A 25,245-nucleotide genomic window follows, 5' to 3' on the forward strand; every position below is an offset into this window, starting at 1 on the left:
GAATTTGTGTCTACAGTTCTGGACCTGATTGCACTATGCCACCCAATTTCCAGTACAGCAGTTTTTAAATGTATTCCGGAGAAAATCTTATTATAGCCTACGCAATAGAGAGAACGATACTAAGCGGCTTTGAAGCTGGGAGCTTAGTGTAATTCCCTTGTACTGGATTTAGGATGTAAAATAATGTGTTGTTTTCTTATAATTTGTTTCAATTGGTAGTTCATAAAACATGAAAAGGAATCCAAAAAAAAGTCTTTGCTTTTGGTTAATGGACTATTCCCATCCTGGGGGCATTCCTATTTTTCTTTTAAAATTGCAGATGATTCAAGATTGATAGTGATACAAGTACATTTTTACATTGGGTGGGGCGTAAGATGTGAAATTACAGTATTAAGTGGTTTATAACGACAAGCCAAGTGGAAGCAATGTTAGCTGCTCTCACATGTCGAAGACCACACAAGTGCTGCTGTGTGAGAAAGGGGTGCAATAAAACATTGATCCAAAGAGACAATGTTTGACTGAATGCAAACCTCCTTCAACACAAGCGTGTAGTTCCCACAGTACTGGGACTGCGACCCACCATGTGGAATACTGAGACCGAGTGCATGTGACCATTCATAAATACGTTGTCGCTTTGTTCTTTCGAGCCTGCTGTCTCTTCGCAGAGTGTGTGAATACAAGCCTGAAAAAGAGGGAGACTTTTCTGCAGTGAAATATTATCAGGGAGACGAGTACAACAGTGAGATTCTCTATAGTGACCGGGAGGGGTGTGATCAATGAAATGCCTGAATCTCCTGGTCTCAGTGAGGAAGGGTTGAGAGGAAGAATTGGCAAAAGGACACAGCGTAGTTGTTTAATTTGTGCCTAGCTACTGAAATTCCCAGTAAAGTACCTCTTTTCCTCAGATTTATACAGAATTATGTAAAGTCTCTTCGGAAAGTCCTTAAATTTTCACCATGGGTACTAGTGTACAGGCACATTATGCATTTGTATGGATTTTCTTTTTGTGTGTGCTTTATTAGAAAAGTTAACCCAACAACATCTTCCACTAAAATAGTAACATGATTCCGTTCGGATTCATTATCCACACAATGGTACCCACAACTTGGTTTCAAAAGTGCAATTCTTTAATGAGTTATTGGGTTGCTGGAGTTATCATTGAGTTCTTTTCAAACAACATTTTTCTTTGAAACTGAGATGTTATATAACATAAACCCAATTATTTGCATGTGCTATATGAGAATCTTGTACGTTGAATCAAACATTCCATGCTGTCCCATTACTGTATTTTTAAGCTCTCCGCATTAAGGGTATGAGTGTAAGATACTCTTTGTACGCAAGTGTATGTTAACTGGGCTGTGAAGGGGATTTAGAGCTCAGCAGTATTTTTTTTTAAAAAGGAGATATTTTAATAATCTGTCCTGAGCCTAATTATAGTCTTTTGGTGACAGCTGAGGAGAGGGTGTTCGAGCTACAGACTTGCATTGACAGATTGCATACATGTTATTAATTTTGAGCTGTAAATGGCTTTGGTTGAGTTTGCATTGAGAATAATCTGTCAAAGTGAGAGCATTGCCAGCGCTGATCACAAAAGTAGCTGCACTTTTGGCTCAGATGAAGTCAGCACCAACTTAAGTGGGCATTCAGCAAGAAATTGATTTTTTTAAAGTCAGGAAAACAATAATGTGCTATTTTCAGTCAATAGATGTCAGTCACACCTCAGTCCCTATTTGAAAATTCCATTTCACGTGCTGCACTTCCCATCATACTTTGATGGTCTAAATAGTATGTTGGACCAGGATACGAGCGCAATATGATTTTTCTCTAATACAGTGAAGGACTTAACATAATGGGCGATATGTATAATGATATGTAAACTGATTTGTGAAGTGCAAAATAAACGTCCCAATCAGTTCTATTAGGCTAATCCAGAATGAGACCAATCTCAGTAGACAAGAATATTTATAAAGAAAAATCTTGGATTCATATAGCACCTTTCACAACCTCAGGACATCCCAAGGCAATTCACAGCCAATTCAATAATTTTGAATTTTAGTCACTGTTGAAATGCAGCTAACCAATTTGTACATAGAAAAGCCCCACAAACAGCAACGAGATAAATTACCAGATAGTTTGTTTTGGTGATTTTTATTGAGGGATAAATGTTAACCAGCATGTTGGGAGAACTCACTTGGTCTTCTCTGAATGGTGTCATGGAATATTTTACGTTCACCTGAGAGGGCAGATAAGGTTCAGTTTAACATCTCTTCCAAAAGCTGGCACCTGAACCGTGCAACTCTCTCTCGGTACTGCACCAGAAAATAATTAGAAGCAACCAACATGGATTTTAAAACGGAAGATTGTGCTTAACAAAACTGATGCAGTTCGTTAAGGAGGTGACAGATATGGTGAATGGGCGTGAATGTAGTGTACGTGGACTTTCAGAAAGCCTTTGACAAGGTACCAGAGAAGGCTATCAAAGAAACTTAAGGGGTATGGGATTTTGAGAAAGTAGCAAATTGGTTGAAGAACTGGGTAAAATGGAAGCAATAAGTGAGTCGGAGTTAAGGGCAGTTCCTCAGAGTTTTTGGGAGTGGATAGCGGTCTCTCACAGTTCTGTTCTAGGATTGTTTCCATACTCTGTGTGTACATCAATGATTTGGATATGGAGCTAAAAGAAGTGGTATCGAAATTGGCAAAAAAAAACAGGAGGTGTAATAAATAATTATGAATAGTAAAGGAAGCTGCAGGGAGAGGTTAGTTTGTGAATTGGACAAAAATGTGGTCGCTAAAATTCCATGTCAATAAACGTGAAATGGTTCATTTTGTCATACTGGTATAAAAGCTACTTTTTCAAATATCCCTGTTAAGAAAAAGAAACATGGCCAGTTGATTGGAGTCATCAACTGGTTGCAAATGAAGTTCCGCATTGTGGCAAAAAAAGCTTATTTCCTTACTTTACAACATTGGAGATGTTAATGTGATTTTACCACAATATTTTACTGAATCTTCTGAAGGGTTCAACTTGCATGTGTAAAGTGCCTTTTATAGCTTTACGACCTCCAAAATCACTTCACAGGCAACAAATTATTTTCAAGGTGCAGTCACTTTTGTAATGTGGAAGACAGGCCAATAGGATGACTTGGTGTCATGGGATATGAGTTCATCTCAGTGATTATCTCAGCATTTCAGTAAGATGGACAATGGGCTGAATTTTTGGGCCCTGCCACAGTTGGGAACAGAGGCAGACGGTCCCAAAAATACCGGTGCCGGCTGATGTGTTGGTTTTGAGATGCCCTTCCTGGCACTGGTAATGTTCACCAGGATGGGGGGAAGGGTGGGACAGCGATTTACAACCCCACCCCCCACCCCCCGATTCTCAATTGAGGCCAATTAAAGTAGCAAACAAACTCATTAGCAAGCGATGTGTGGGGCACACCAGCTGAAGGGAGGCAGATACAGAGTGGGGAGCAAGTCAGGGCCCCCCTAAGGAATTATCTTGGCCCCATAAAAGGGACAACGGCACAGAGGGGGACTTGGCCAAAGGACACAGGTTTCCTTGGTGCTGCGCAGGTAGCGGGGAGAGTGAGTACTAAGTGCACGGACATTGTAGGAGCAGAGGAGCAGGCTATCATTCATGACAGGACAGCCACCTGACCACAAGAAAAGCTGCAGCTGACGATAGGGCACAAGTCTAGATTTTGGGCCCAGTGGTGATGAGGGCAACACCCTGCGCAGGACGGGTGGAACCCCGAGCAGCAGGAGGGCAGGAGAGAGGCAAGAGAGGCAGGAAAGCAACATGGGCCAAGCCCTCAACACAGGATCTATTGCCAAAGACGGGGCTACCTGGAGATGACCGAGATCCAGTGCCGCAGGAGACTGTGACTCTCCAGGCAGATGGTCACAGACATCTGTGACCTCATCGCCGAAGACCACGCACTTTGCATGTCCTACCAGTAGCTGTCAAAATCACCGTGGGCTTGAACTTCTTTGCTTTTGGTTCCTTCCAAGGATCAGCTGCAGAGCTTAGTGGCATCGCGCAAATGGCAGCACACCACTGCATCTCAAAGGTCACTGATGCCTTCTTTGCTGGACAGCACATTCAGTTCATGCTAGACATTGCCTTGCAGGCACAGAACACAGTGGGTTTCAGTGCAACCACTGGATTCCCCCAGGTGCAGGGCATCGATGATTGTACCCATGTGGCCGTCAAGGCACCTAGCAACTGCCCAGTGAGATTCATCAACAGAAAGGGCTCAACTCCCTCAACATTCAACTGCTCTGTGACCACAACAAAAAGTGTGTGCTTGCTTTCCTGGCAGCTGCCATGACTTCTTCATCCTTCGTCAATCCAGGCTGCATCAGATCTTCAATCCAAATCCCAGTGTATGTGGATGGATCCTAGGGGACAAGGGATATTCCTTTAAGACATGCCTACTCACAAAGACAACTGTTGAGCAGGCCATCAGGCTTCTCGATGCAATTCTGGTGCCTGCATCGGTTGGATGGCGCCCCCCCAATACACTCCTGCAAGAGTCTTGGTCATTGTAGTGGTTTGCCGCACTCTCCATAACATGGCCCTCCAGAGAGGTGTGGACCTTGAGGACGGTGAGGCCCTGGAAGGACAGGAGCAGGAGGTGATCGAGGAGGAGGAAATGGAGGCGGAGGAAGATGACGCTGACGAGAGAGATGCCCCTCTTGCACAAAGAGGTGACCGGGCACAGTTCAGGGCACGAAGGGCTCATCAGGATGCCATGAATGTCCGGGGTCATCTGATTCAGAAGCCTTTCACCTGAGTCCCTCCTGAACTAGTTTGAGGGGCATGGCATGGAACTGAGTGTGAGATACCTACGCTAACACATCCACAGAAGACGCAGTCTGGAAATCTAATCACTTACTGCTAGTGAAGAAATCACACCTACCCAGAGGCTTTCCTCTCACTGTGGAGGATCCCGTTATCTCTTTCACCACCCCATACTACATTACCTGTCATGGCAGCAATAAAAGGACTCCCAGACTTGTGGCTTAACGTGTCATCATTTATATAGTGCAAAGAGAGGAAAAACAGTAGACAAAGACAGTAAAAACACACCCCAGTGACCCACTTAGTGCTCCAAGCTACGCGATGGTCTACGCATTCAGTTGCTCCTACACTGTGCTCCCATTATCTCTGAGGAGGTGGAGGCAGCCTGCTCACTCGTCTTGGCTTGCGGCTGAGATGCGTGTGGCGGCCGTCCTCATCGTGGAGGTGCCCGTGGGGGCAACTTCAGAGGCTGCTGCCCCTGCAGCGTTGGAGTGGCAACCTCCATCACTTGGCCCTGCTGCACAGATCGTCCCTCAGGCCCAAGGAGGTGGAGGATGATGAGGACCCTCCGTGAGGGGTGGCACCCTCAATCCCCCTGTGTGACATCCTCAGCTCTTGCCGGGTGCTTCGGATGTCTGGAGGAGGACATCATCTGGGGCATAGCTGGCATCCCCTCAAAAGCTCTGGGCCACCAGTGCCACTGACCAGTCCACATTGCACAGCATCTCATGCATCTTGCGCAGTTCCTGCATACACCCTGAGTCATGCCACATACGGCTCTCCAAGAGATTGACAAATTTTACTGCTTAATGAAGTGAAGAATTCTGGAGTACCTTTAAAGAATCCTCTTGAGCTTCTGGAAGATAATAAGTGAATAATAGTCATTTGGTGCATGTTAGTAAAATAATTATCTCCATTATCTATGATTTTATCAGCAATTAAATGCACTGTACTATTAGGAATATGATTCTTGTGGGATTCATGTGAAGGTCGTGCTTTAACCATAATTTTGTCTAGCTAAAACATTGCAGCTGTTCTTCAAGGGCATGTTGCTTGCCTGTTGAGTTGGCTGACCTGTGTTCTTAGTTTAAAACTTTGTAAGGGAAATATAATGAGCAGTGTTGCTGTACATCCGATTTAACGGTTGCATTCACTGAAGTGGCAGGATTAAAGGGAGAATCTAATAGAAGTGTTAAAAACTCTTAAAGGGGTTTGAGGGGCTAAATAATGCAAGATGGTCAGTGAATTGGCAACAAAGGAGCATGAACTAATAGAAGCATAAGAGTAAGGTTACATGCAATGGGTTATTAGAAGGAATTCTTTACACAATAGGATACTAGCATAGGGAATGCGTTACCACAAGTAGCTATTGAAACCAAGTGCATTACAGTATTTAAAAGGGAATTAGATAAATGCTTGTAGAATAAAAATATTGAAGGGTACAAGGATAGAATGGGGAAATACGATTAGAATAGTTGGCTCCAATCTAGAGTGACTACCAGTGCAGGCACGATGGGGTGAATGGCCTCCTCCTGTGCTAAACTTTCTCTGACTATGATTTGAAATAAAGTAGGATACAGGAGGAACCTGGCAGCTGTTAAAAGACTAGTGGCAGCTATTTTTGTCCCTTCTGCTCTGATTGTCACTTTAGCACTGACACTGACTCTGTGAGTGAGAAGGAAGAAAATAACTTGCTACTGAAAGCAGTGACTGCTGGGCAAAGACAGGCATCTGAAACTGGGTTTGGGCTGTATCAGCAGATCAATATTTGAAATGTGCAGTTTTAAGACTTTCAAGATGGATCTCCGAGCTGGGGGCCTGGCCTGCAGGGTGAACAGAACATTTAAAAGTGACTCTATCTTCGGAGAACTATGTGGAAAATAATCTTGTTAATGGCCTCACTTTGTTTTCTTAAATCGCTCAACTCAGATAGCTGTCCGGGCAAATTGTTCATTGTGGTGAAAGGTTTCAAATACCAGGAGCCACAAGTTTATAAAAAAAAACAAATAGGACTAAGACAGGGTCAGATGAAACTTTTTTGCCTGAAGCAGAGATGTCCGAATTGTGGCCAATGGGTCACGTACGGCCTGTGAGCCCTGGCAAAGCCAGCCCATCAAGACCAGGCAACTCCTCTTTGTGTCGTAATTCCTACTGCCTGGTTTATCCTTCTTGAATTTTGTGGGCTTGGAGGTTTGTGAAGCATTGTTATTAGTGTTGCTGCCATGTTGATGGATGAATCCTAAACACCAAAATCTGTGGTATTAGCAAATATATGCAGGATCACAGGAAAATTCAATCAAATTTTACGGCAGGATTTCTATTTATTTGAGAGGGTGGGAGCAGGAGTGGGCGCTTAATTAAATCCGCCCCTCAGGTCAGCTTGCCAGTTTCCTGATGCGAAACTGGCATGCTGCAAGTTTAAAAGGCTCTGCTAAAGCTGAAGAGTGAACCCCCCCAACATTGCTAAACAGCCAGTTAAGCCACTTAACAAGCTTGTCAACTCATTAAGGGCCAGTCTTGAAATTTCACTTGGTGGCATGGGATGCGTACAGGGTCCGAATCACAGCAGGGAGGAAGAGGTGCAAACAAAGTGGGGAGCGAGTTAGGATAGCAGCAAAAGGCTCCATCAAAGAGGGAAGGCTCAGAAAAGGCCCTGAATCACAGGCAACCAGTTGCACATAGTCAGGAGAATTATCTGTCATACCTCCTCATTCCTAATAAGGGCATTTTGGGGGGAGTGGGTGCTTTTGTTGTGGGGTGGGGGGGGTTCCTGCTGATTAAGGGCCTCATGGATTCATGAGAGAGGGACTCGGGAAGTCTTCACATTCCAATTGAAAGGAAGGAAGGTCATAACTGGAAATGAGATTAAGCTACTCCGAGATAGGGATGACTAGTGATGAGGAGCAGCACCTCCAGGAGCCAAGGCAGACCCTTGGGCAACAGTGACAGAAGGGTCAGGAAGGCAACAAAGATGAGACTCTCATCAGAGGTCTACTGCCAAAGGAGGAGCTACCTGGACATTTCAGAGCGTCAGTGCCACAGAAGGCTGTGCTGGTCCAAGCAGATGGTTGTTGACGTGTGTGACCTCGTTGAGGGTATCGGAAGGTTCATGACAGGTGTCGCCATGATGAAATGAAGATATACAAGTCTGCCTTAGTGGGGCAACATGGCCAGTCCTTTATTGAAGAACAGTTTGATATTATTTAAAAGAGACACACCAAAGTGACCCACTAACTGACATTAATGACAGTGGCCTGTGCCCATGGTTACTCCTACGAAGTGCTCCCCTTGTGACTGAGGAAGAGGTGGAGGCCCATTGCTCACTGGTGCCTGCCTGGGACTGAGATGCCCGTGGCACTCGGCCTTGTGGAGGTGCCTCGAAAGGCTGTTGTACTGCCATCACTGCAGGGCAGCTTCTGTCACAGGGCGTGATCCTGCAGCTGCTTTGTCCATTAGGAGGCCCATGGAGGCAGATGATGATGCCGAATCCTCATGAAGGGTGGCCCCCTCATTACCATCTGTCACCATTTTAGTCCTTTCATGGCACTCTTGATTTCTAGAGGGAAACACCAACTGGGATGTATCTGGCATCCACTCCATGCTTTGTTGTGCCATTTCCAACACTGACTAGTCAATGCTACAGACTGCGGTATGCATTCCGCACATGTCAGTGCGCTGTTCTTGTATCCACTCTGAGTGATGCTGCACATGACTCTCCTTTAGGTTGGCCACTCTTTCAATGGAGGAGCTCATGTGCTCAAAGCACTGAGACATTGTGGAGCACATGAGATAAATGGATTCCTCCATTCTCATCCCATGATTCCACAGAACCTCAGGTAAATCCGGCATGTGGACACACATCTCACGCTGATTCTCCAGGTCGAAGCACCTGTCTCTCGACTCTTTAGGCTCAGCATCTCTGCCCTGCTGAGCAGGGCTGCGCCTGTCCTCCATCCTCCAAGGGGGACTGGCCACAGTCAACTCTGTCTCCCCTATGCCCTGCTGCACTGATGTGATGTGTGCTTCACCCTGTGCCACCCTCTCTAATAATGTTCAAGGATGCACCGAGGTGTGAGTATCTGCATTGGTGGAGGATGCACAGAAAAGATGTGATGATGCAGGCTCCGAGGTGTCTTTGTCCTCTGACTCTTCAGGAACTTGTCGTCGTGTGGACTCCTGCTCCTCAGCAGCTGGCCCCGTGGAAGATGTAAGAGAAGATGGTGATGAGAGATGGAACATTCAACAGATGCTCCTGCTGCATAAAATAATGAGATCACAGCTCATACATTGAACAGGGACCATTGCCATGCATCTCCTGAACTTAGAAATGTTGAGATGTTTTCCCCTTGTCTACGACAGACCCCCCCTTTCTCCATCCCCAGCATGCCTATGGCTTGATGCTCTGGCCAAATCAAGGACAGCTAGTCAAGGTGCGTTCGTGATATGAGCTGGAGTACCCCACCATCCATGCGTGCCCTCCCTGGTATTCAATTTCCTTTTGGCCTGCAAGGTGAAGAAAGATGCCATTAGGACAATGCCTCTCTCCCTCACCACTTACAGCTTTTCAATTGCATATGCTGCTGCAGTCTGCACTCCACCCTCCTGTCCAACGTCATTGGGGTTCTGACATATGCTTATGGCTTATCGAGGCTGCTGAGTACACATCTCTCAGGAGAGCTCTATGCATCCTCAGGATGCCTGTCTCATTTGCACTGTGATCACTGCTGACCAGGAGGTATGTCATCTGGATCTATCCTTGCATTCACCTTTCCAGATCTGAGAAGGTCACTGAAGCGTCTCCGACACTGCACCGAGTTCCTCCTCGCCACTCATCTGCTGCTGACCTCTTGAGTGATCTCCAGCTATGCTTTCTTGGTGAGCCTCGCAGGCTTTCTCTTGCTACTGGCAGGGAATAGGATGTCTCTGCGCTCAGTTACCAACTCCAGCAGGACCTCCAGTGAGGCATCCGAAAAGTGGGGGTCTGTCCTAGCACAGGGGTCTTCCCTTTTTATTTCCCACTTCTCTGCTCCTTCTTCCATCCATTGGACCAACAGCAACATCAACAATGGCTGCCACCTGCCCTTTAAATTGGGCCTGCTGCTGCCTTTGTCCCATTTCCTTCCCACGTCCGCTGCTGCTAATTGGGCAGCGAATGCATCTTGAGGTCAATTACCTGTTTCCATATTGAAATTGCAATGTGTGTGTGATACTGCTGCGATGAGGGTCGGGAGCCAGAAGTGACTGTGACATCGGGGTTCTGACCCTGGAATGGAAATCACACCCTATATGTGGCCTGCAGCCATTGAAATGGCCAATGAAGTCAAAAAGCTTGGGTCCCCGGTCTAAAAGTTGGTATAAAGGGGACATTATAAATAGGCTCCTGAGACAATAATCCAGCCTTCGTATTACTGGTCACCTGTAATGGTAATGTGAATCTGCTGGCCCATAGAAGAAAGTGGGTGGGATTTCAGTCCCCCGGATCTCTGGCTGGTTTGTCCCAGCATGGAGTTTTTGGGAAGTGGGGAATGAATGGCAGAGCAGCACTGCCTTGGGGCAGGAACTTCTGGCAAATTTCCTGACATCTCGTGTGCAGAACATCAGATATCAGTCATGCTCATATTAAAAGGGCAGCCAGGGTTGCTAGGCAATGCTAAATGTACAAGGTCAAGTAAAGATCATGTTTATGTTTAGTAAGTGTATTTCAGCCATTTCTCAACTGCATTTTATTGTGTTGCCCCTGCGGGCACTTAGGTTCTCAGGAGCCTTTTGCGCCCCCCACCCCCTGCCATGCACATGACTGCCACTAATGTGTTTCTCAATGGGAATCCCTTGTCTGGAAGAAGAGGACTTGTTGAGCAATGCCAGGCAAGTCTGACTGCATGAGATGCTCTGTGTTCACTCATTTGGCATCTTCAGACCGGTGAACGTAACTTACTTTGACAAATGTTTAGTGCATAAGGTTATTCCTATTGCCACTGAAAGATGGCGAAGCGGATTCCAATGGTACCTCTAAGATATGTTATTGTCTGAGTAACTGAAGTGTTGAAGACTTCCTCAGAGGGACCTCAGCTGCAGTATAGGTGGCATGATATGAAAGTTGGCATGCCAGAGTGATCAACATCTCAGAGAGAGAGAGTCATAGAGAACTACAGCGCTGAAACAGGCCCTTCGGCCCACCGAGTCTGTGCCGACCAACAGCCACCCATTTATACTAATCCTACATTAATCCCATATTCCCTACCACATCCCCACCATTCTCTTACCACCTACCTACACTAGGGGCAATTTACAATGGCCAATTTACCTATCAACCTGCAAGTCTTTGGCTGTGGGAGGAAACCGGAGCACCTGGCAGAAACCCACGCAGTCACAGTGAGAACTTGCAAACTCCGCATAGGCAGTACGCAGAACCAAACCCAGGCCGCTGGAGCTGTGAGGCTGCGGTGCTAACCACTGTGCCACCCATCTACTTTATCTTGATTGGCCACCCCCATCAAAATGCTGTTAACCACACCTGCAGGCCCTAACATACCTACTTGGCAAGGGCTGAGCGCTATTGTCTTCACAGGACATGAGTCAATAGAAAGCCAGATGCAAAACTGCCAACTGCTGCAAGCTACTGTACAGTATAGGACAGGCACCTGCAATGATGTAACTGTCAGAAGTCACCTAAAACTTGACACCGCTTCCTACCAGGCATACTGTAATGCTGATCTATGTTAATAGTCCAAAGAGGGCAACCTGCCTGACAAGCACTTTGTGCAGCTCCACATCCCCTATAGTCACCAGCAAACAGGGAATTGAGTGCTGCACTGCTCAATCTATACCTGCAAACTTGACCTGGAACCTTTTCCTTATTTTTCTTCCTGTTAGTTCTTACTCCAGGCCTTTTCATTCTCAGAACAGGCTGTTAACAGGTTGAGATACCTTCTGAAGCTTGCTGAAGGCTCAAAGAATTTTGGCCTCTTCAATTGTCCCCTTCCATTCAAATGACACCAACATGCAACTTTCCACTCATCACTTGTGTGCTCCTTACACCCATCCAAATATGCAGCTCTGCTAAATTGGGTGGAAACTGCACCCTTCTGTTCTAAAACCTGCTATTTGGCTCTAAACTTTGCTCATGGTGGAAAATACAGGATAATTAGCTGCCGGCAGGTCACCACTCATGGGGTCTAGGAAAATGCCGACAAAATATTTTGATTGACAAGACTGCATTATTCCAATTCCAAACTCGCACTGACGAAGTTTCTTATCACCTCATCTAAAATTTGAATTCCTCGTGCTCCGGAGTCAGAACAAAAGTTCATTTGAATGAAATTTGCAATGACCAAGTTGAGATGGTTTGACTTACACACTTGCCATTTTTTTACAATCTTAAAAAAAAAAGTCAGTTAAGCGGTAGTGAAAATATTGGCATTATAATCTTCATTTCGGGCAATATCCTATTCTATCCTTTCAACATTCCAGTAAGTCCCACTTGAAATTGTACTGGCTTTGTCATTCAGGAAGTCATGTTTTTCCAAACCCAGTTAAGTTCCAATCAGTTGATAGTTGTCAGTGCGGATATAGCAGAGACGCTATGGTTTATGTGGTGTTGCAAAACCACTTCTGTGGGTTTAGTTTCCTCAGCGCTATTTCAAGCATACCCGCTCCTGTATTTGCATAAATGTCAGTCTGCAGTGTTTTATTGCAGTCATTTTAAAATAGGCTACCAACTGTGTGAAATTAGCACAGGCAGTAATTGATGTGATCGAAAAAAAATGAAACCCACCGAGGAAAATAAAAAAAATGCAGACCACCAACAGGACAGCAGGTCAGGATTAACATGTTTAAAAAAAAATACGGATCCAAATTAATTTGCGCAAAGATTGCACTCCAATTATAGTAACAGCATCTGAACTCATTGTTTTCTTCCCTCTCATCCTCCCCCAGGCTTGAATTTTAATCAAAATTCTTGACAAAATGTCAAGGTGCCGCTTGGTTCTGTGCTCTGCATTCCTGTAGCCAATCGCAGTCTAATCTCTCATCGCTCCACTGTTAGTGTTACATTACAATAATTAGTCTCTAATTTACTTTGCCTCTGGAGAAGATCAGTTGTTTCAGGTGTTGAACTTATTGGGGGAAAGACGCACTTAAACACTCTTCAAGTAAAACTCATCAATTGAATTCCTGCCCTGTTCCTCCAGATTAGTGATCCCGTATCTGAAATTGTAATGAACTGGCTGGTTGACCCACATCCCTGAAAGGGAGTTAGTTGTGGTGGTGGCAGGTGAATAAAAAGCAATGAAGTGTTTTCTTTTCGCCTGGCTTGGTTGTGTGAATTGCATTCAGCAATTTATAGCCATTACTTCTTAAAGAAGTAATTTAAGAAGTACCTAGTAATTGTACCTTGCCATGATGCATTTTTGGAAAATGGTGTACATGCTGGAAATATTGTTAGGTTTGTTTCCTTTCAATAACTTGAGATACAGCACCAAAACAGGCCCTTCAGCCCACGCCAACCAACAACCACCCATTTATACTAATCCTACATTAATCCCATTTTCCCTCTCACATCCCCACCTTCCCCTAGCACCTACCTACACTAGGGGCAATTTTTACAATGGCCAATTTATCTATCAACCCACAAGTCTTTGGCTGTGGGAGGAAGCCAGAGCACCTGGAGGAAACCCACATATACACAGGGAGAACTTGCAAACTCCACACAGGCAGAACCCAGAACCAAACCCAGGTCGCTGAAGCTGTGAGGCTGCGGTGCTAACCACTGTGCCACCCACATTGTGTATCTACTTAGTATGCCTTTTTATTAAATTGTCAAATTTTAAAAAATGTATTCGTCCATTTTAAATGATGACCTAGGTTTTGTGGAGTGTGGGGGAACAGAGGGTGGGGGGGGGGGGGTGCGGTGTTGATGGAGAATTGTCACCATTCACCGTCATTACCCCTCTGAAACTAACCATAACTTTAGGATGTAGCACATGTACAGATTAGCGTGGAATTCCTGAAGTTGTGGTCTGGCACTCTGTCACAGGCTGTGCTGTGGACCCCAGAGGCAGCAGTTATCAAAATCAGCTAAAACTCCCCCTTCTCTGCTCCCACATCGCTGTTAGAAACCCTATAAAAAGTTACATCTTGTTCAATCAGGTGTAACTGGTTGTTTAACCGCAATGTAATAACTGTTGCTGAACAACAGAACTGGCCCTGAAATAATGTATTCGTGGAGTGTGGTTAAATGTCTCCATCATGATTAATTAGATTTTTAAAACTAAATTGTTTTTTTAAAAAGTATTTTCAGAATATTTCAGCTTCTACCTTCACCCCACATGTATGTCCCAATCTTTAATTTTCTCTAAGTAAAAAATTTTATGAGCGATTTCATTTTAATGCTTTTCCTTTCCTAGTTGGCTGCCTGTGAGAATTCTTTAATGTGATTGGCTGCTTGGACAGCTGAATGGCATTACTGCAGCTCCCCAGTAAAGAACATGCAATCACAGCATGGCGATAAAGTTCAGTTTCTCACCACAGAGTTCACTAGACCTCTCAGCGAGGCTTATTTCGAGATCAGCAGCAAGCACCCTTGCTTTGCCACTGACTGCAAACACCAGGCTCGTGTGTTGATAGGGTGCAGAGAAGTAATGTGAAAGGAGCTCATGTAGAGCCGAAACATTGGCATAGACCTTTCAAGCCAAATGGCCTGCTTCTGTGCTGTCAATACTATGTAAAAATAATGTTGCAAGTGTGGCTGTGGGACACAGCAGCAACTTTGCAGTATATGCCACTTTTGAAAACTGTTAACTTGTATTGTGGGACTGGATGGTAATGTTTTTTATGATGATGAAGATACATTCTTTTGCCTGCCATTTTATTCTTGCTTTGGGGACACTGGTCCCAATGATTACACCCTCACTACCACTTTAGCTGAAATTGCCTAACACCTCATAGACTATGGATCAAACTTGCGATCTTCCAAGTCTGCATTGCTCAATGCCATCTGGCATGGTGCTTGGCCCCAGCAATCCATCAGTAAAAGCATTTGTATTCCAAATATTTCATGGTCTGTGAATGTCAGCCAACTGAAAATTAACTGGTCAAAATTTACTCCTCAACCAACACCAATAAAACAGATTACCTGCTCATTATCTCTGCTGTTTTGGGATTTGTTGTGTGCAAATTGCTTGCCGCATTCCCCTACATTACAACAATGACTATACATCAAAAAGTACTTAATTGGATATAAAGTATAATCCTATGGTTATGAAAGGCATTATATAAATGCAAGTTCTTTTTTCTTTCTGACTACAATCTGTATTTATTTCCTGTAAATATTGCACATGCATTCAAGAAATTCAGAATTGCAGTCATTCACAGATAACCTTTCTTGAAATAATATTTTTATTTTATTAATTGGCATTCATAAATGAAGTAAATGGGTGTTCGACAATGGTCAGCATAGTTTTGTCAAGTATTATTTTACAGTTTAAAAAAAAAAGGCACATCATACTTTTCATAGCACTGCAATGTTCATAGATACCGTTCTTAAAATACTGTCTATTTATAATGTTTCTAGCAGTGACTAACCTGTCATGAGATCCTGTGACAGATGCTTTGTGGAGTGATGAGCATCACAGCTACGTTTTCTAACACACATGCTGGAATTTCAGCAGTGGCCTCTAGTCTGTAATTGATGCCTCTTGTATCATTACTATGGTGGGAAAGGGGGGTAAACTTAGAAGCCATCTGCCTTGGTAAGGGCATTTAAGCTAGTGGGGGAGGAAATAAAAGGGACTGCCTTCAAAGAACAAATATTGGGGAATCATTTTTAGTTTATTTATAAACAGATAATATGATGCAAATCATGTTGAAACCCAGCCAGTAGCTCTTGCACTTGATATCTTCAATTTGAAGATGATCACACAACATTACACGAATTTTACAGGTGAGGAAGACTTTCAGCCTATCTTTGCGTATCCATCCAGAAAGACTCTGAGGACTCTCACTGCAGAATCCAGTTTTCTTTAAAATGATTTTGGGGGTTTTGCCTCCACCACTCTACCTGTGCCTATTCCTTCTATTAATCATTCTTTATTTGAAGAAGAATTTCTTTCAGTCCTAAAATGATCATTTACTGGTTTGAACCTGTTGCTCTTTATTTTACTTGTGCAGTAAATTAGTATTAGTTTAGTTTTTCCATACTGTTACACCAATGTACTTTGTTGAATGATAATTTTCTTTAATCCACTGGCTGGAGATCTGAATTCATATTTTTTTTAAAGAGACATTTTTAAAAAGACCAGCAAAAAGGATGATTTTGCTGGCAGCTTAGGTTGGCTACCAAGTTTGCAACACTGTTTCCGACACTGCAATGCTTGTGAGGAGGGCGACAAAATGTCTGCTAATTCCCCAACAAGAAGCAAGACCCAGGAAGTTTAAAGGAACTGCTGGTTCTTTTCAGCAAGCAGAGAAATACTGCTAACTGCTATGTTTGAATCACTGAGTGGCTGTCATGTGGCAAGACCTATCTGTGGTTTTTATGCTGGTGTTTTCTCTGCAGCTGAGGAGAAGCAACTGGACTCTGACATGAGCAGACCCTAAGTGGGGGTCCCTCTTTCTCTCTTTGTCTGTCGCTCTCTCTCCATTCCAGCTTGAACATTTTCAAATCCTGCTTGTTGACTGACCACCTTTGCATAATCTGGCTACAATCAGAAACCTGGTGGAGGAAATCATGCGCATCGCTGTCTACAAAAGACTCACCAAACCAGTCATCTACCTCTTCAAACTAAAAGCCTCAGGACCACTGAATTCAGCTGGAAGCCAGTCGAACCACCAAACGTCACAAACGGTGTATCTTTTTTCATGGACTCTAACTCAACCAATCTACATTTCCCCACTTTATAACCTAGTTGTGTGTGTGTGTGTAAACCTCGTGTGTGTGTGTGTGTGTGAGAGTGAAAGTTGTCACATTGTTTATTTTATTATTTCGGTTTAGTTACAATAAAGTTAACCTCTTTCTTAACTCAAAAAACGTGTCCAATTGGTTCTTGTTATAATCATAGCCAGTAAGTAATCAAACACCTACTGAATTGGCCAGTACATCCACTTTAATAAGAATTAAACCTGTTGTGGTCGAACAAGGAGAGGGAAAAGAAGGAAGCCCATCAATATATCCTCACTTGACCTTAATAATACCATTAACTACCTTATATACCTTAATGGTATTATTATAAACCTTATATACCTTTGTAAGATCAGATCTCTGGTGTCTCCTTTTGAAGCTGTAAAACCCAAGATTCTTCCATCTGATGTTCGGCTGTACTCCCTTTCATTTACTTCCCCCTTCCCCAACGAATGAGATAAAACTTGTGCTGGTTACTTTTTTTTAATGGAAGATAATGTCTCTTTAATACATTTTGGGAGTGGTGACTGCCGACACTTGCAATATAATTTTAAAAACTGCATTTATAAAATGGCTCTCAGCATTGGAACACCTTCCAGAACACTTTACAGAATGCAAGAGCAGGAGGGGAAGGAATAGATGGAATGTTGTCAATGGGTGTGCCAAAAGAATGATGGAAAAGATAAGTCTTAGTGGGCAAAATTTGATGGTCCCCAAAAGCGGGCATGGGGATCACGAGGTTTGATTAACGTGCACACGTTGTTTCTGAAGCAAGCAGCACGCAAACTTGGTGTTGTTTGCTAATTTGCATAATTTCTGCATGAAGCCAGCACGAAACCCAATGTTGAGTTGCTGCTTCAGCAGGCACCCAGGTTCGTGCAAGGCTAGCCCCACTTAATGCCAGCCTTTCCTGCTAAAGGGGAGGTGTGTTCTGACTGGAGCAGGTGCTGTTTGTTTGTTTGTGGAAGAGAGTCTGAGCAAAAGAAGAGTGAATTATGGTACAACAGGGGAGAGAGGGTGCTCCAAGGTTCTCTGACGCTGCACTGGAGGGCTTGGTGGAAGACGCTGAGAGGAGAGATGTGATCTGTTCACAGGAGGCCCTCCAGACAAGGTTTGCGAAGGCCATGGTAGTTAATGCCAGGAGTCAAGCCCCAAGGACCTGGAACAAAAACAAGAAATGCTGGAATCACTCAGCAGGTCTGACAGCATCTGTGGAAAGAGAAGCAGAGTTAACGTTACGGGTCAGTGACCCTTCTACGGAACTGACAAATATTAGAAAAGTCATAGATTATAAGCAAGTGAGGTGGGGGTGGGGCAAGAGATAACAAAGGAGAAGGTGCAGATTGGATCAGGCCACATAGCTGACCAAAAGGTCACTGAGCAAAGGCAAACAATATGTTAATGGTGTGTTGAAAGACAAAGCATTAGTACAGATTAGGTGTGAATACACTGAATATTGAACAGCAGCAAGTGCAAACCTGAAAAAAACCCTGAAAAAAACAGTGGGTAAGCAAACTGAACAAACTAAGATGAAATGAAATAAATGCAAAAAAAGATTGTAAAAAATGTAAAAAAGAATGTAAAGAAAAAAAGGAAGAAAAAATAACTAAAAATGAAAGTAAAATGGGGGGCTGTCATGCTCTGAAATTATTGAACTCAATGTTCAGTCCGGCAGGCTGTAGTGTGCCTAATCGGTAGATGAGATGCTGTTCCTCGAGCTTGCGTTGATGTTCACTGGAACACTGCAGCAATCCCAGGACAGAGATGTGAGCATGAGAGCAGGGGGGAGTGTTGAAATGGCAAGCAACCTGGGTCCTGCTTACGGACTGAGCGGAGATGTTCCGCAAAGCGGTCACCCAGTCTGCGCTTGGTCTCCCCAATGTAGAGGAGGCCACACTGTGAGCAGCGAATACAGTATACTACATTGAAAGAAGTACAAGTAAATCGCTGCTTCACCTGAAAGGAGTGTTTGGGGCCTGGGATAGTGAGGAGAGAGGAGGTAAATGGGCAGGTATTACACCTCCTGCGATTGTAGGGGAAGGTGCCCTGGGACGGGGACGAGGTGGTGGGGGTAATGGAGGAGTGGACCAGGGTGTCGCGGAGGGAACGATCCCTTCGGAATGCTGACAGGGGAAGGGAGGGGAAGATGTGACTGGTAGTGGCATCACGCTGGAGGTGGCGAAAATGGCGGAGGATGATCCTTTGGATATGGAGGCTGGTGGGATGAAAAGTGAGGACAAGGGGAACCCTGTCACGGTTCTGGGAGGGAGGGGAAGGGGTGAGGGTAGAGGTGCGGGGAATGGGTCGGACACGGTTGAGGGCCCTGTCAACCACAGTGGGGGGAAATCCTCGGTTGAGGAAAAAGGAGGTCATATCAGAAGCACCGTCATGGAAGGTAGGATCATCAGAGCAGATGCGTCGGAGACGGAGAAACTGGGAGAATGGAATGGAGTCCTTACAGGAGGTAGGGTGTGAAGAAGTGTAGTCGAGGTAGCTGTGGGAGTCGGTGGGCTTATAATGGATATTGGTAGACAACCTATCCCCAGAGATGGAGACAGAGAAGTCGAGGAAGGGAAAGGAAGTGTCAGAGATGGACCATGTAAAGGTGAGAGAAGGGTGGAAATTGGAAGCAAAGTTGATAAAGTTTTCTAGTTCGGGGCGGGAGCAGGAAACGGCACCGATACAGTCATCAATGTACCGGAAAAAGAGTTGGGCGAGGGGGCCTGAGTAGGACTGGAACAAAGAATGCTCGACATATCCCACAAAAAGACAGGCATAACTAGGACCCATGCGGGTACCCATAGCGACATCTTTTACTTGAAGGAAGTGCGTGGAGTTGAAGGAGAAGTTGTTCAATGTGAGAACAAGTTCAGCCAGGCGGAGGAGGATGGTGGTGGATGGGGACTGGTTGGGCCTCTGTTCCAGGAAGAAGCGGAGAGCCCTCAAACCATCCTGGTCGGGGATGGAGGTGTAGAGCGATTGGACGTCCATAGTGAAGAGGAGGCGGTTGGGACCAGGAAACTGGAAATTGTCAAAATGACGTAGGGCGTCAGAAGAGTCACGGATGTAGGTGGGAAGAGACTGGACCAGCGGAGAAAAGATAGAGTCTAGATAGGAAGAAATAAGTTCAGTGGGGCAGGAGCAGGCTGACACAATGGGTCTGCCGGGATAGTCCCGTTTGTGGATTTTGGGAAGGAGGTAGAAGCGGGCTGTCCGGGGTTGTGGGACTATGAGGTTGGAAGCCGTAGAGGGAAGATCTCCAGAGGAGATGAGGTCAGTGACAGTCCTTTGGACGGTGGCTTGATGTTCGGTGGTGGGGTCATGGTCCAGAGGGAGGTAGGAAGAGGTGTCTGTGAGTTGGCGTCGAGCTTCTGCAAGGTAGAGGTCGGTACGCCATACAACAACAGCACCACCCTTGTCTGCAGGTTTGATGACCATGTCGGGGTTAGACCTGAGAGAACAGAGTGCCTCAAGTTCAGAGGGGGACAGGTTAGAGTGAGTGAGGGGGGACAGAGAAATTGAGACGACCAATGTCTCGCCGACAGTTTTCAATGAAGAGATCAAGAGCGGGTAAGAGGCCAGGGGGAGGGGTCCAGGTAGAGGGAGAATGCTGAAGGCGGGTGAATGGGTCTGCTGGTCGGGGGGAGGACTCCTGGTCGAAGAAGTGAGCCCGGAGGCGGAGGCGACAGAAGAAGAGCTCAACGTCATGCCGAGCGCGAAATTCATTGAGATGGGGGCGTAAGGGGATAAAACTGAGACCTTTGCTGAGTACAGAACGCTCAGCATCAGAGAGGGGGAGGTCAGAGGGTATAGTGAATACACGGCAAGGGGTCAGATCAGAAGGGGTGGGGTCAGAGGGAAGTGAAGCGGAAGGAGGATCTGGAGGAGCATTCGTCCCCATCAGTTGCTGGAGCTTGCGTTCCTTAACACCTGAAAGGAAGAAAAAAAGTTTTTTGTTAATGCGTCGGATGAGACGTAAGATGAGATGAAACTGCGGAGTAGAACAAATTTGAGATAAGGTGAGACGGTGCTGCTGGAGAGAGAGGTCCAGTGTGTGCATGTGGCGGCGCATAGCACTGAGTGTGGATCTCAGGATGCGGCGAGAGTAGCAGTCCGAGGAATGTTGTATTTCTCGGAGATACCTGTGATCCTGGGTGGTTTCAAAGCATGATGGGTGAAACTGCAGTTGGAATCCACGTGGAATAAGTCGGAGCCGGAGACAGTCACTGAGGAAGGAGATGTGGCTGTGAAAACGAGTTTTGGTAGATACCTTATCAAACACCAGGAGGGAAATAGAAAGCAATGAAGGTGAACAAGGTAAAAGAGACAAACGAAAATCCCGTCGGAGAGAAGAGCAGAACTTCTTCAAGGTCGGCATTCCTGGAAGAGAAGTGGCAGTGAATTAAACACTAAAATAAAAGCAAAATACTGCGGATGCTGGAAATCTGAAACAAAAACAAGACCTGGATATTGTTATCGGTTAATGTTTTAAATACAGGATCGACTGCATCAATATGGTGAATATGTTGAGTTTAATTGGAGTTCAAGACAGGATATAACTAGTTATGCAGCAAAAACATACGACTGTGACGTGTAACGAGTACCAGTCCAGGTCGGACAGGACAGCTGGCATATGCGAACAGCTCTCTCTTCAGTGCCTCACATCTTCATGACTTTTCAAACTACCCAAGAGTGTTAGACTGAAGTCAGCATTGTCGCAAAAAGGTCAAGGTCAAAGAATGTATCTTCAAATGTCTTCCTACTAACTGCACTACAAACCTTTCACACTGCTCAATGCACCACACCTCCATCACTCACCTACAATCTCTGTCAGTCATGATTCATCATTAACATTCATAGCTTCACCTCATCCTCACACTCTTAGCACTGCTGCAAGACTCACACCCACATCTTGCAGCATGCACCTATTCAACTATGACAGCCACATCACCCAAACAGATTGCACCACATTCACTGACATACTTTCCTCTTTCTTGTGGGACAAATTGGTGCATAACCGGAGACAGTTAAGAGCTAACTAGCGGGGACATGCATGGCTGCATGTCTTTATCCCCATGGAGGAGACAGTGGTTGTCATAATTGAAGCGACCATTGCTGAGGCCATGGCCGGTGGCGGGACTGAAACCTTTGAAGATGCCAGAATCCTTATCTGATTCCCCTCCTCGCAACCCCTTCCCCTTCATCACACAATCTCTTCTAATTTACAAGCTAATTGACCTTTCTCCTACCCTTGTGCCTTCTCCTTTCAGATCCAAGAACTGCAACCTGGCCAGGCAGTGGTTGAGAACAAGAGGTGGAAGAGCAGAACTACAATGATGAAGAAGAGACACCGTCACTCGCAGCCACCAGCTCAGATCCTGATACTGTGCATACATTAGAGGAGAGCTCAGAAGTGGGATCTGCAGGTGTTGAGACACCGGGCATGAGTGGCCTACAGTCAGTGCAGAAAACCAGGGTAACACAGGTGCCAGCTCACTGACATCTGCTGCAGAGGACTCAGATGAGCAGTTCGATGGGGCAGTCTAAAGAAGAAGGCTGATAGGTATGCACAATGAAATGCTTGCTGCATTGGCAGGCTTGCCAGAAAGCCTGTGGTCAATGTCAAGTAACACGCAGGAATCCAGCACCAACTTGATGCAGGGCTTTGCGCAGAAGCTCGAGTCCATTCTTTCCAGCGTGGAAATGGTGACCAACACTTCAGTGAGATCACTTGCAGACCTATCATGATGAAGTGTCTGAAAGCTGATTTCTTGCTTCCATTGAAGCACAAGCAGTAGCCACCCAACATCTCGGTGCTACAGTAGAAGATGAGACTTCTGTAGAGAAAAGTCAGCTTGCTGCCATGCAAGCTGAGACTGCTTTCATGCAGGCTCAGACTGCTGCCATCATGGCTGCAGATACCAGTGTTCAAAGGGGCTTTCAGGGCAGTCCAGCCATCTGTGCTCCAACAGATTACTAGGATTGCTGAGGTACCATCCCAGGGGAGTAACAGTGACACCATGGAGCATGAACCTGCTGTCCTCTCTCAGGATGATAGCAGTTGTCCTTCCAACACTGCCACTCCACTAATCCCGTTGCCGTTGCCCAGACTATTGTCACCCATGCCAGGATGGTGCATTTTGAAGTTGGTTCTTTGAGATAGGGCCAGAGCTGCACAAGGGTGTCCTGCCAAGCCATCTGTAGTCTTCCCCACTGAAAATCAGCAGCCTAGCATCAGCAGTGCTGCCGCCACTAGGGTAGCACTGCGTAGGAGCACTAGGACAGGCAAAGGTGCACCGAGAACAGGCACTCAGCGAATGCACAAAGGTGATTAGTTGAAGTTTGTATACAATGTGGCATGGTTGATCAATTTGGTTTGGACTGTTCATTTTGTGGTGGCTATTATTTCAGCATTGTGGCCAAGTGGACGCTGTGATGGCCAGTGACAGAGAGAAGGTAAAGTGTGGGACTCTTGGTGAATTGGGGTTGCATTTACTGATATCACTGATGAATGAGTTGTTCATAGACAGCTCAGCCAAAAAGGAGCTGTGTTGGTTGCCACCAGCTCCTCCTCCTTCACAGCAGGGCGCCATATATCTGGTGACACGGGCTCTGCCCTCATGATGGCGAGGTTGTGCAGCATGCAACAGACCACCACAAATTTTGACACATGCTCTGCTGAGTACTGCAGGGCTCCTTCAGAGTGGTCCAGGCAGTGGAAGTGTTTAAGTACTCCAGTGGTTTGCTCTATCACAAATACTGTAACAGCATGGCTTTTGATACATACTTGCTGCCCACGTGTGTGTGGGTTGCGTACGGGAGTCATGAACCATGTCATTACTGCACAGTCCTTGTCGCCTACTCTGTTGCAGTTGCTGAAATGCAGATGGCACAGTGGACGGCCACAGAATGAAGGCATCATGACAGCTGCCAAGATAACCAGGCATTGATCTGCATCTTCACACACAAGCTGGATGCTGAGGTGGTGGCATCCCTTTAGGTTCCGCTACATCTCAGAGTTGACATGCAACACCTGCAAAGTGATGTGCGTACAGTCAATGACACCCTGCACATATGGGGAAGCCTGCCATCCTTATGCACCTACGTACCTGCTCCATCTGCTTCTCTCTGACAAGAGAGAATGAAATCTATTCAGCTCTCTGCATACGGAACCTCAGTGGCCTCCCTTATGCAAAAGTAGACTGCAAACTGGGAAACATTGCAATTATCACCTGCTCCAGCCTGGAAGGAGCTAGACCCATAAAATTTCATCATCATGGCCACTTTACAGCCATTGGCAATACCATCCTTGCCCTGCCCTGAGGTTGTAGTTTTGGCTGCACAGGTGCAGGTAGGAGAATTGTTCCCTGAATGCACTGGGTGGATATGGCCTCCTGCTGAGAGCCCTTCTCTCCCCCACCCCCAACCCCCTCCTCCTCCTTCATCCAGCAGCTTGTCCTGCTATGTGTCACCTCTGCTTATTCTCCCTGTCCTGCTGTAGTCCAAGGTGCATATTACTGCACCTAAACCTGGGAGCAAGCGGTTTGTGCCGAATCCTTGAAGTCAGGGCAAAGTCCTTCAGCACCTGCCTCACCACTCCCTGTAGACTTGAATGACTTTAAACAATCCTAGAAACCACCAAACATTTCTATAATTAAAGCAACGGCCAGTAGAAATCAATCAGAAACTAAGCTGATATGATGTAGTTGATAATGCTTTTAAATAGTACAGTTAGGTTGTCCTTCCAGCTGCTGAAAGCGTGTTCAACTGTGTGTGTTTAAGAGCATCAGCTGGAGTGTTGAGGTTAAAAATGGCAGCACTGGCGTCATATCAGCAATACGTGCTGATTGTTATCACAATCTGTGTACTCTGCAGACTTCTACCACTTGCTCCCTACGTGTGTATTGATGCTGTCACCAAAATGGTGTCTGGTGCAGTTTGCACCGGAAGTGTGCGTGCTGCGGACACCATTTTGGAATCAAAATGACACTTGCAGCGCTGAAAAACAGGGCGCTAAGAAGCTGAATCTTGCAACCTTAGGGTTTTGAAAGTGATTTTCGGAGACAGTTGTACAAAGTGTGGTGGCTGACAAAGCAGCCCCCAATGGCGGAGAAACCGCCATTCAATTACGAGACAAAAAACCCTCCTAATTTGACATTTTTTTTTCTCTCTACTTCAGAACAAAATCATCAAACGAAGAAAAGCCTTCTGAAGATGCACAATGCTAGCAGTATTAGGGAGCACCTCGATATCTTACAGAGTGCGATTAGACTGTCACATCCTCCAACCGAAGAGTCCGAATTGGGCAATGCGACCCACCAGCATTCAAGACAAAAACGTTTCTTGTCGTATCCAAGATTTGTGGAGATCATGGTCACTGCTGACAGCAAAATGGTGCATCATCATGGGAGGAATTTGCAGCACTACATTTTAACACTTATGTCAATAGTAAGTAAGCATCAGCAAATGGTGGCATGTGTTTGCGTAAGTGTGAGCGAAACAATACCAGTGGAAAGAGGCAATTTATACCCCTGTTTGCTTTACA

General features: G+C 45.5%; 1 protein-coding gene across 1 annotated transcript in view; it reads left to right on the forward strand.

Annotated features, from left to right (window-relative positions):
* Window positions 1–25,245, forward strand: part of LOC137379708 (A disintegrin and metalloproteinase with thrombospondin motifs 20-like) — a 603,896-nt gene that overhangs the window by 137,943 nt on the left and 440,708 nt on the right. Inside the window, exon 4 of the mRNA XM_068050948.1 lies at window positions 24,880–25,148. Coding sequence (XP_067907049.1) covers window positions 24,880–25,148 — 269 coding nt within the window. The remainder of the gene's footprint in view (window positions 1–24,879; window positions 25,149–25,245) is intronic.

Source organism: Heterodontus francisci, chromosome 18 (assembly GCF_036365525.1).
Source record: "Heterodontus francisci isolate sHetFra1 chromosome 18, sHetFra1.hap1, whole genome shotgun sequence".
Lineage (NCBI taxonomy): Eukaryota > Metazoa > Chordata > Chondrichthyes > Heterodontiformes > Heterodontidae > Heterodontus > Heterodontus francisci.